General features: G+C 34.2%; 1 protein-coding gene across 1 annotated transcript; it reads left to right on the top strand.

The window, feature by feature from the left end:
• Nucleotides 1-699: 699 nt before the first annotated feature.
• On the top strand, nt 700-1,500 carry LOC144572882 (uncharacterized). The gene has a single exon (XM_078322565.1). The coding sequence runs from the start codon at nt 935-937 to the stop codon at nt 1,391-1,393; it is 459 nt and encodes a 152-aa protein (XP_078178691.1). The 5' UTR covers nt 700-934; the 3' UTR covers nt 1,394-1,500.
• The last annotated feature ends 11,991 nt before the right edge of the window (nt 1,501-13,491 follow it).

Genomic DNA, 13,491 nt, shown 5'->3' with positions numbered 1-13,491 from the left:
TCAATCGCAGAAATCGTATGCACAACAGCACGAGGATGAGAGGATCCACCGAATATTCCCTAGCATATAACTATCTAAACACACTTCGTTACAAAGGATCTTAAATCCTCTCAGACGGAATTCGTTTGGATTGTATAGTGCATACCATCCGACCTATCATTTACCTTCCACACCAGAACCATACACCGCGTAGAGATGTCTATCATGAAAATTCTAAAATGTCGATCCGTGTCCAGTCAAAAATATCACCGAAGCATCAAATACGATTCGTCGGCACTTGGTGCCTGCGACTCTGGGTCCCACATGGTCAACGATGTATCGGTCCTGACTCCTGACCCTCCATTTTTTCCGCCCGCTGTAGTCTCACCATCCGATCTCAAATAACACTCCATTGTATAATCCAAAATTTCTAAATTTGGTTTGCAAAATACAAAGCGTGAAGCGGGTCGGGAACCCGTGAATAGTCTCCCATTTTCTATTCCGATACACGGATTACAATTATTATAATTTTTAAACAATCTACATTGGGAAGTTTTGCCATCTCAGCAGAGTAGTAACACGGTTGTAAAACAACAGCTTTACGGTTCTCCGTGGGTGCAACTTACCTTCAAAATCTTCGAATTTTCTTTTTTAAGACCAATTGTTATTCTTACCTCACAAATTAATCTTCGATAAAAATAAAAATTCTTTTGTCTAGTCCAGGAAAAAAAAAAGAAATAGTCAAATTCAAAGAAAAATAAAGAGAAGAAGAGCCAAAGGTTTCGTTTCTCTCGAGTGCTGTGGCCAGAGCGAGGGACGCACCTCCCTTGTTTCTCTCGCCAATAAATCGCTCACCCATTTCAATTTCTCGCACGAGTTATTATATCACCGCCAACCCCAGCCGCCTGATGGAGTGATCAGGCGATTGCGCGAACAACAGACGCCTGTCGCATTCATGGCACGCAAGGAGAAGGAGGCACAGGTTACGACGAGCCCGGCGAGAATGGCGGGGTCACCTCTGCGCCAGCCGATGGTGCTGAGGGAACCGACGCCAGTAAAATCTAGTGCACGCGTGGCGGAGATGGTAGGTGGTACTGCGGCGGGCTGTGCAGCTGTTTGCTGTTGTTGCCCTTGTACTGTTCTTGATTTCGTTGTTCTGGCGGTGGTGAAGGTTCCGAGAGGGCTGTGCAAGAGAGCGATGCGTGCTCGGAGGAGGAAAATAGCAGCGAAGAGGAAGAAAGAGATGGGGGTGTCGGATGAGGAGGGGAAGGAGAGGTTGGAGGTTGAGGTGGCGCAGGTGATGGCGGTGGAGAGAGCATCGCCGGAGGAAGTGGCAAAGATGGAGATGGAGGTGTGGGCACCGTTTTACGGTGCGGGGTTCTGGCGCAGCCCATCGCAAAAGGATGAGCGGTGATGGTGATGTTGATGTTGAGAAATTGTTAACATCTTAACATGACAAAAGTAATAAGAAGATTTACATTTACGTTGATTTTGATGATGGATGGATGATTGATGATTGAGGTCTGTATGTATATCTGATTTAGTTCTGTTTTTTTTTTTTTTTTTTTTTTTTTTTTTTTTTTTTTTTTTTTTTTGAAAAAAAGGCAAACAATGCCCGTTTCATTGACTGAAACATTTAATTACAACATGTTAAAGAAAAAAGAAAAAAAAAAAAAAACTCCCTCTATACTAGATTTTTATGTTGCGCCTAACTTCTATGTCAAAACACTAAAATCTTACCCAATCCTTTTACCAGGAAAGAACTCATCTCTAATAACCACAGTATATCTAATATCTATCATTTCTCACTCACCTCTACAACAGTATATCTATTGCACCTTCTAACTCAGAAAACATTTGCCTCTCAATTTTTTGGCACCAGTGTTACCTCTATCTTCATAGGCATCAACCTCTCATTCGCTTCTCTCTCGGGGCCTTTTTTTGATACCCGTTTGAAGTGGACACTTCTCTTCTCTCTACTACTTGTCACTGGGTTCAACTCTCTTGAACCAGATTCGATTTTCTTGAATTTAGTTCTAGCAACCTGACTTATCCACGAACCCTGATCCACTGGGGTTACTGATACTAGAGTTTCTTTACTGACATCCCCATCAAGCCTCTTAGCAGGGGCATGTCTCACAGTTCTCTGTTGTGGTGTTTCAGAAACCTGCATCTTATCTAGTTTTGACTTACTGTTATGAATTTGAGCATTGAAACTTGCCATGGCCAGCTCCATTTCAAATCGTTTTTTTTCCATCAACTCCATTTCGTGTTTGAATTCTGCTAACTCCATCTCCATCCTTTTGATTGAAACCATGGGCGTTACCTCAGCCTCAGCGGGTAGGGACTGCTGGCTTGACTCCGAACCAGCATCAGGGGGCGTGAGTGGTGAAGGATGAAGTGGAGAATCTGGCAAAGTATCGATAGGAATTTCTGAGAGCAGTGGATCAGATTTGGAAAGCTTTGCACGACATTGAGAGGATCGGTGGCCATGGCAATTGCAAATAAAGCACAGCGTCGCGTTGCAACATTGCGCCGCAAAGTGACCCCGGTCACCGCAATTGAAACACAGCGGTTCTGATGGAGATGATGCTCTTTTGAGTTCTGCCAGCTTTGTCTGAACGATCTCCGCACGACCAGGCCGTCCCGCGGCAGCGTGTGGTTTGCAGTAATAGGGTGTGGCATGCTGAAAGGTTAGAAACGTGGGCCTATGGGGTATCGCCATTGCTGACGACAAAGCTCGAGATAAGGTTTTGATAGATTCCTCTACCAGAGCCCCCTCGTGTCCCTTGCACAACTCATGGATTGATGTCATTATTGTCGAGATTGCTTCAGATATGGCCCGTAAAGGTAATTCGAGGTCAGCGATCAGGTTGAATCTAGGAGCCGCCATCGTCCTCCTCAAACCCTAACTTCGTCTTCAATTTCGCGTATGTGAACAAATCAGTGGTGGAGAGGACGGGACGGAGATCGGAATCGAGAGAGAGAATTGGATCGTCGGCCGTATGCCTTCTTGATCTACACGAGAGATTCGGATTTGTATCGATTTTGGAGATTTTTGTGGTTTTTTGAATTGGTCAGAATCGCCTCCCCAATCGCCTAGGGGCGCGAGGCCTCTCTCCTCCCGTTTCCTAATTAATCCTGATTTAGTTCTGTTCGCAAAAGGATGGAATGGAATGTCAATGAAATGGTGATGCTGCATTGCTGCTGCTGGTACTGTACTGGTTCTATTTTCTCTGTTTCTAGACACTTCTGTTTGACTGCTCTGCCTTGGGAGTTGGGACATCTAATTCTAACGTCACTTCTAACGGGATAGAATGGGTAATTTTTTTTTAAAAAAAATAAAAAATAATTTGTCAGCAAATAAATTGATTCTTTTTTTCCTAAAAAAATAACAAAGAACATATTTTATTTCCGAAATTATTTTACAAGTTCTGATCAAAATTATTTCTATAATTCAGACTTTACCATCGTTTTGATCAAAATTCAGAAGCTGCCACGTGCAGACCCAGCCAAGCCTGCACACCAAATCTCTATTTGTTTTTTGACTCAATTGTTAACCGAAACAGAACAGACTGCGTACATGTATGTTAGTTTCTGAATTTTGAATTTTGAATTTTGATTAAAGTGGGAATTATAGAAGTTTGAAGTGGTAATTAAAAATAATTCGGATTTTATTTGATACACTCCGGAAGTAGTGAAGTACATTAAAATTTTGTCATCTCATCAGTCATCCCACTATGACTATGTTGCACAACATATAGAAAAAATGCGGATGACCGGATCAAATATCCGGTACATCCCAGGGTAATATAAGCATAGGTGGTGCAGTATTTGATGTGGTGTGGTGGTGTGGTGGTCTGATGGGGTGTATCCAGTTAAATTTTCACTTCGACTATGATTCTGACAAGTGTTCATTTATGTTGAGAAGATAAAAACATAAAAAACACAATCATATATATATCATTTTGGCAATATGATTTCTCAAGTACGACATATATAGTGTTAAATCATGACAACCAAAAGGAATCAATTAAGTTATATATATTTGGTCAGTTAGAAATTAGAACGAAGAGATCACATTTTTACTCTCCAATTTGAAGATGACAAATAATAAAATTTAAGAGGAAGAAAAGTAATATATATATATATTTTTTTTCTTCTTCTTTCCTCTCTTTCTTTATTAAATTATGAAGCAAGTAACTTTATTCCTTTTGGATCATGCCTCTAAAGTTATCCATCGGATAATAAATTAATTAATACGTGCGTTGTGTCAAAAAGAAACTTGTCATGTAAATATTTTCCTGAAAAAAGAAGAAGCAATATAGCGTGACACGAAGCATGCATATATATAGCTAGAAGATGGCAACGAGAATAAATAAGAGATGAAATATATATATATCCTTGCTAAAGATGGCGTGCTCAACTGTAGAAGCCAAGTCGTACTGAATAAATAATTGACTTAATTATATATAGTTTTATTAATTTTATGAAGATGACGAATAATAGAAAAACAAAAATAAATCTAATTTGTAAGAAGACTTAGCCCTCCCTTCCTCCTCCTCCTCCCGTCTGTACCGCTAGCTAGCTAGACATGGTGATAATATTTAATATCATGATAAGCTTAAAAACAATTAAACCAACATACTTTTAACTAAAATGTGTGATAGACTCTGCCTCACTCTTAAACCATATTAGGTCATATATTAAACTATATATATATAAATGTGTGATAGACTCGGCCTCACTCTTAAACCATATTAGGTCATGATTTTTCGGTTTGTTTTGTTTAATTATTAGGTCATATTAATTCAGCCCATTTGGTCCAAATTAAATACAAGACTAATTGCATGCATCACCCCAATTTACTACTACGAGATGACCGCCTCTTTCTTTTCTTTTTTAATCTTATTGGACCGACAAAGGTTTTATATATGTTTGATTATTTGTAAACCAGGTATCATAAAAATGCAATAAAATTCTCTGGACCATCATTGGGGCAGCAAATATAGTAGTTTCAGAGTTCAAATATATCAGATTGAATTTGTTTCCAAGCTATATTACTAACTTTTAGTTTAGTAATAGAGACATATGGATACATCACACATGGTCTCTCATATGAGATATTATGAGTTCAAAATCTGAATAAAATAATTTTTTATTGTCATAATATAGATATCAAATAGTTGAGTGCCTTGACATTCAACATTTATTAAAAAATATATATATAGTAAGCGAGTAGAACTAGGGTGCTCTTAAGCTCACCAAAGTGTTTGGTGAGCTTGACTCTAAAACCCATCAAATCGATTTCAAATGACGAATCCGAACCGTTGAAACCCGCCTACCTTACGTGTGATGCATCTACATGTGAAATTTTTAAACATTCGAATTAATTTAGTATAAAGTCAAGCGGTCAAAAAACGTTCAAAAAATGAATGCACTAAAATTAATTTATTAACCTTCTAATTTTGACCGATTGACTTTATACTAAACTAATTTAAATGTTTAAAAATTTCACATGTAGATGCATCACACGTAAGGTAGGCGGGTTTCAACGGTTCGGATTCGTCATTTAAAATCGATTTGATAGGTTTTAGAGTTAAGCTCACCAAACACTTTGGTGAGCTTAAGAGCACCCTAGTTCTACTCTATAGTAAGCTATATTATATTGATATATAGTTAAACTTAAGGCCTTAAGGCCTTTCTTTTCTACGAAAGATATTTAAGAAAGCATATTATATTGATATATAGTTAAACTTACATAATAAGGTTGAATTAAAACCAAACTTGCTTATCTATAATAATATTTGTAATCATGACGTGATTGCTCCATGCATGTAACACGACACATAATATTTTTAAATGATGGCGCTAACATATTTTAAAAGTAATTAACATTATAAAAATCGGGACATCTGAATTCTTCAATGATTCGCGTTTTTTTAAAATATACGTGGGATTTTACGGGAGAGGGGGGTTTCCGATGGGCATCGGACCAAATCCGGTTCGATGGGGGGTTTAAACCGTCAGATCTGCTTTAGGATTCGCACCCGCAATTTCGCGTCTGCTTTAAAATCCGTACACACGAATCTTAAAGCAAATCTGACGGTTTAAACCCCCCATCGAACCGGATTTGGTCCGATGCCCATCGGACACCCCCCTCTCCCGGATTTTACAAGGTCAACCAATGAAACGAAAAGGCTAATCGTGCACAAAAATGTGCCTATAATCTGCACGTCAGCATTTCCAAAACCACCAGACCTGCTAAACTAATACGGGCCTATAAAAGCCCATGTAAGAATTTTGCATTTTGGGGGTGTCAAAAGCCTTTTTTATTTATATTTTAATTAAGAAATTTTAGTTGTTACATTTTGTTTTAAATCACCCAAATTGCACTTCTGTAAAAAAGTTGTGGGATTTTGATCTTGGTTGGCTAGTTATCAAGAAAGAGGATTAAATTGTTAAAAAAGTTATACAATTAATTTGTTTAGGTTTCGATGTATATCGAAAATATATAGAGTTAAATTGATATTTTTCTTTGCAAGTGCATAGTATATGATATGTATACTATAATCGAATTAGTTATTTTTTTATTTGCAATATTCATCTATTAGTATGCTTTCATATAATAGCTGTTGAATATATTTCGATTTTCAACGACTTATGTCACAATTCATTAATCAAACAAATAGAGACTAAGATCTCTATTTTTCTCAAAAAAATAATATATATATTTCAATTTTCATCCAGTGCTATTTTGACTAAATATGATACTTGATGTATTGAAACACACTACGCTTAATAGCAGGGGCGGACCCAGGTGTATCCATAGAGGGCAGTTTCCTCTTCCTCCTATTTTGAGTTTTAGTGTTGATTCAGTAGTTACGTTAAATTTTGTCTCCCACCCCCCTGAAATTTTTTTTGCCCCTCTCTGGAACGTTTGATTTATAATTCAGATTAAATTTACGGTTAAAATCAAAAATAAATTCTTGAATTATGATTGGTAATTAGAATTATAAGTTGAAAAATCAGAAATTACAAGTCAAAGTATTGAAAAATATAACTTAAAGCATTATTTTTTATCGAATACCCAATTAATTAATGGATTTAAATCCGATTAGTTATTTAAACCTTATTCGATATTTTTTTGCCCTCTAGACAAAAATTTTAGATCCGCCACTGCTTAATAGATGTACATTGTAAAGCAGCATAATCTCCCCTTTTGTTATTTGAAATAATTATAATTTAGTTTCATTAGCATCAGTTTGGCACCTGACATCAGAGCCCTTGGCTAGTTCATCAAATGTTTACGATTCATAATTATGATATAATAAGTTTCTAAAATAATAATTCATTTTTTTTTTCCAAAGGGGCTCGTCTAGCACGTACTTATATACTATTATAGAACAAGAGGAGGTTCCAATGTTTTATGCCTTTCATATCTCACTGATTTTTTTTAAAATACCCAAAAAAAAAACAAATTATTAAGAATAACCAGTTTTTTGGAAGAATTTTAAAAATACCAAAACCGCAAATATTTTTGGCGGTCCGGAATTTTTATTTCGAACCGCCAAATTTCCTGGCGGTCCGAGATTTTTTTTTTTAGCTGCACTGAAATTTTTTTTAGGCACCTCAACTTTGCACATCTGATTAATATAGCAAATCACCTTCAAAAATCATGAAAATTTACCGACATACAGTCTGGACATGGTAGAACATGACTGTGAAGTTTCATACAAAATCTCCGAACAGGTCGTGAGATATCGGCTCTCAAAAATTGCCCGAATTGCTAAATATTTCATTATGAGTCCAAATTTGCACATTTGGTTAACATAGCAAAACACCTCCAAAAATCGTGAAAATTTACCAACAAGTAGTCTAGACATGGTAGAACAGGACTGTGAAGTTTCATACAAAATCTCCGAACAGGTTGTGAGATATTGACTCTCAAAAATTGCCCGAATTGCTGAATATTTCATTATGAATCCAAATTTGCACATCTGGTTAACATAGAAAAATACCTCAAAAAATTGTAAAAATTTACTAACATGCAGTCTGGACATGGTAGAATAGGACTGTGAAGTTTCATAGAAAATCTCCTAACAGGTCGTGAGATACCGGCTCTCAAAAATTGCCCGAATTGCTGAATATTTCATTATGAGTCCAAATTTGTACATCTGATTAACATAACAAAACACCTCCAAAACAACTCCTTGTCTATGTTCTGTAAAACTTTGGAGGTGTTTTGCTATGTTAACCAGATGTGCAAATTTGGACTCAGAATGAAATATTCAGTAATTCGGGCAATTTTTTAGAGTCAATATCTCACGACCTGTTCGGAGATTTTATATGAAACTTCACAGTCCTGTTCTACCATGTCTAGACTGCTTGTTGGTAAATTTTCATGATTTTTGGAGGTGTTTTGCTATGTTAACCAGATATGCAAATTTGGACTCATAATGAAATATTCAGCAATTCGGGCAATTTTTGAGAGCCGATATCTCACGATCTGTTCGGAGATTTTGTATGAAACTTCACAGTCCTATTCTACCATGTCCAGACTGCATGTCGGTCAATTTTCATGATTTTTGAAGGTGGTTTGCTATGTTAATCAGAGGTGCAAAGTTGAGGTGCCTAAAAAAATTTGCAGTGCAGCTAAAAATAAAAAATAAAAATAAAAAAAATCTCAGACCGCCAGAAATATTTGCGGTTTGGCCATTAAAAAAAAAATCTTGAACCGCCAGAAATTTGGCGGTTCGAAATAAAAATTATGGACCGCCAAAAATATTTGTTGTTTGGGCATTTTTAAAATTCTTCCAAAAAACTGGTTATTCTTAATAATTTATTTTTTTCTTTCGGTATTTTAAAAAAAAATCGGTATACCTCATCATATCTCATATTTTATATCTTTATTTTTAAAATCTAAATTGTCGATTCAAACCGGTCAACATGATATCTATACAAAAATATGGTTGGAGATGAAATTTTATAATTTTTGAAATTTTTTTATTATTTTTTAAGATGGGTAGAAAATCACTGTTTTTTGAACGGTTCAAAAACAGTGATTTTGTACACATCTTAAAATATTGTAAAATTTTTTTCAAAAATTATAAAATTTCATCCCAGGCATATTTTAGTATAAATATCATATTGAGCGGTTCGGATCAACAGTTTAAACTTTGAAAACGAAAATATAAAATATGAGGTATGATTAGGTATTGGATTCCTCCACATGGAACAAACAGAATTTCATAACATCATGAATAATATAAAATACATTGAGTGAGGTTATTATCCCATGGCACATATTGGTCCATATCACAGTATTATTATTTTTAAAGTTCAAATAGTCAATCTCAACCATTAAAATAGTCAATTTCAACTATTTTATATAAATGTGCTAGCAAACTAAATTTTATATATTTTATATAAATATCCGGTTTTACATTTAAGTTTCCGGAATTTTTTTTTCTGGTTTTGGATGTTGAAACAGGAAAAAAATTTCCGATTTGGATAGTTTTGGAAAAACATCACGGGTTTGGTTATTTTTTATAATTTTATTTATTTTTTGGATATAAATAAAAAAAATCGGTAAAAAATCAGTATTTTAAATGGTCTAAAACTTTTAGAACAAGCGGTTTTCTACCTATCTAAAAATATAGTAAAAAAAATTCTAAAAAATATGAAATTTGATCTACATATACATTTTAATGTGAAGATCAAGTTAAACGATTTATATTGATTGTTTGAACTTCTAAAATGAAAATATTGACTCATTATATAGATCAATATGCGTTGTACATATGTAACACTATTGAATTAAATTGCATATTACTATATTTTTTTTGTCAAATTCCGTAATAATTCTAGATAGACCTACTAATGAGCCAGTTCAAAATTCGGTCCAGCTCGTCATATAACTAAACAAGTCCAACTCGGACTTAGCTCGGACTTGAAGAAAAAAGCCTGGCTCACTTGAGTGAGTTTGAGCCCTTTAGCTCGGCTTAAACTCGGCTCATAACTCGCGATCTCAATCTCAATCTCATGAGAAATCTCTATTTCGAGTTAACAAAATAATATAAGCTAGGTTAACGAAGTAGTTCCAAATGGAGAAATTATATATGAATCTCTTTCTTGAACTACTACTAAAATGTACAAATTGATAAATGAAGGATACATTAAATCTCCAAGCTCAATCTCATGAGAAATCTCCGTTTTGAGTTAGCAAAATAATACAAGGTTAACAAGTAGTTTAATATGAGAAATTAGGTATGAATATCTTTTTTCTTTTTTAAATTCGATAGTAGCTATCAGGGGGATATATACATTATATATGGAGTAGAACTAGGGTGCTCTTAAGCTCACCAAAGTGTTTGGTGAGCTTGACTCTAAAACCCATCAAATCAATTTCAAATGACGAATCCGAACCGTTAGAACCCGCCTACTTTACGTGTGATGCGTCTACATATGAAATTTTTAAACATTCGAATTAGTTTAGTATAAAGTCAATTGGTCAAAATTAGAAGGTTAATAAATTAATTTTAGTGCATTCATTTTTTGAACGTTTTTTGACCGCTTGACTTTATACTAAATTAATTCGAATGTTTAAAAATTTCACATGTAGACACATCACACGTAAGGTAGGCGGGTTTCAACGGTTCGGATTTGTCATTAGAAATTGATTTGATTGGTTTTAGAGTCAAGCTCACCAAACACTTTGGTGAGCTTAAGAGCACCCTAGTTCTACTCTTATATATGAATCTCTTTCTTGAATTAGCTCTCTGTAAAAAAAAGTATAAATAATATAATTAGTAAATCAATGACACTGACTTAAAAAATTAATTGAAGCATCGAGCAAATAAGTTAATAGGTCCTGATCAATTCTTTGTCATTCATGTTTTGTGAAAATATAATTAAGAATCACGATTGATTCTATATGCAATCGCAGTTATTTTAATTTATTGACATTCTAATTTTGACTGCTTGACTTTATACTAAATTAAATTGAATGTTTAAAATTTTCATGTGTAGACACATCACTCGTAAGATAGACGGGTTTCAACGGTTCAGATTCGTAATTTGAAGCTGATTTGACAAATTTTAAACTTGAATTCATCAAGAAACTTGGTGAACTTAAGAACACCCTAGTTCTACTCGGGTCTTCAAGTATTTTCTCGTATAATAACTTGATTGTTAAATATATACCCCACCGTAAATTTCAAATACTTTAATAGATAATTAAACTTTCTCTATATTTTTATATGCATAATATAAATACAATAAAAATCATATTTAGAGTTGAATTTTAAAATAAATTTATTATGAACGATTATAAAATATATTCAAATTTCTGAATGAACAAAATATTTGTAAACTACAACATCATCACCGACTAAAGAATCATTGTTAATTGATCTAATGACTAAAATAATTACAAAAGATCGTCGGTTCAAACTTTCATTAAAAAAATTTTGTATGAATATGAATTAGAGATTGAAAAATAATGAGCGACTAGGCAAAGGGAAACTTGTATTGCAAAAGACAAGGATTTGGGAGCTTGTGACATCGCACCAAACAGAAACTGACTTCCCTTCCCTTGTTCTCAATGTGTGACAAATGACCTCCTATTTCCCGTTCGGCCGAATGTCTCCTTCTTCCTCTCATATCTTAAAATAAATTAAATCAACAATACATATTTTCCTTGCTGTCCCTCTTATAACCATATTTTATTTATTCCCCATTACTCTTCGATCTGGATTCATCAATGTGCACAGTGGACTTTGACTACTTTCCTTGAGGGTGAGGAGGCACAACTTAATTAAGGCCAAAGATACTTAAATCATATATGACTTTATTGGCTAATGAGCGCATTTAAGTTGTGCATTTTTTTGTTGCGACCGCTAACGAGTCACTTTCTTTCCTCTGGAGTGGTCAGGGCCATAGCAAATTATTTGAGATTTTATATTTATAACGAACTTTGTCTTTCACGAAGAAATACATATTTTTCTTCTGCAACAGTCATAAAAAAAATAATATTAATTAACGGAGCCTTATTTTGCAAAAAAGAGAGTTAATACTTTATATATTATATTTGATTGCATAGAAAGCCATGTTGTGCAATAAATCAATTACATATTTTCCGTTTTACGGAATAAAATAGTTATATAATTTGTTTATTATAGATGTTTAAGTTTGAGGCTATTAGTTTTTTTTTTATAACTTTGTATGTATCAAGATGAGGGATTAAATGCACCCTTTTGTGCTCCAATCATGCTCTGCAAACTCATCTCTATATTAAAAATTCGAACAGTTGATCCGAATCACTCAACATGATCGTTATATTAATTGTGCTTGTAGACTAAATTTTATATTTTTTAAAATTTGTTTTTACTACTTTTTAAGATAGGTATAAAATCACTATTTTGGATGGTCCGAAATCATTTTAAAACAATGATTTTGTACCTATCTAAAAAAGGTTAAAAAAATAGAAAATTTGGTCTAAATACATTTTAATATGAACATCATGTTGAATGGTTTGGATTGATTGTTCAGACTTTAAATATAAAAATAAAAATGTAAAACATAAATAGAGCAAAAAACCAATAATACATTTTAATGTTACTCATGTATCAAAAAATTATTTGCATAAAATATTTCTTTATCATTTACGGGTCAAAGTCCTAAACTTTTACTATAAAAATGTTTTTGGATGAAAATATATATATATTTTTTAAATTACGAAGAGGTTTGGCATCTGGGAATGGAAAGTAAATCTTAGATTAGAAAAATTAGAATAACTGCAGTCATTGAATGAGGTCCAGTTAAAGTAAATCTTACACAAAGATTACAAGAATATGAATATCTACCCCTCTTCATGCATGTAATGAGAAATATTTGTTGCACTTTGGGTGATTTGAGGTGACAAAGTATAGATCTAAATTCTTGTAATTCTTGTGTTGTGTGGTATTTGCTCGAAATGATGAGCAAGAGCAATGTAGATTTACAAGGCACACGGGCAACAAGTTTTACGCATCGGTGTGCTTCACGGCTTGACGCGCCGCAGGAAAATTAAACCAGGATTTTTATTTTTATTTTTTATCTGTGCAGTTTTTAAGGCAGTGTGCACGGTAAGTTTTAACCAACCACATATGACATATCCCCTACTTCACGCAAGGGAAAATTGTTACCCAACATTTTTCTACACAAAGCTCTACTGCACCTACACCCTTCCTTCTATATCATAGATTTATGGTTTATAAAGATTTGAGAAACCATTAACATTTAACCATCTCAATTTTTTTTTAAAGTATAATATAATTATGTATGAAATGAAATCTGAATTCAAATATATGTATGTGTCTAAAAATGTAACAGGACTTGGCACTTTGGCAGGACACATGGCAAAAAAAAACAGCATAAACGTGGTGCGCTAGCTATAGTCATAGACACCAAGTTAACTGGCAAAGGGACCTCCACTGTTCAGTGCTGCTCTTGGAAAGTCTACGGTCTACC

The sequence above is a fragment of the Carex rostrata genome, chromosome 20, assembly GCF_964058835.1.
Source record: "Carex rostrata chromosome 20, lpCarRost1.2, whole genome shotgun sequence".
Taxonomy (NCBI): domain Eukaryota; kingdom Viridiplantae; phylum Streptophyta; class Magnoliopsida; order Poales; family Cyperaceae; genus Carex; species Carex rostrata.
This window is presented reverse-complemented; position numbering and strand designations above follow the sequence as displayed.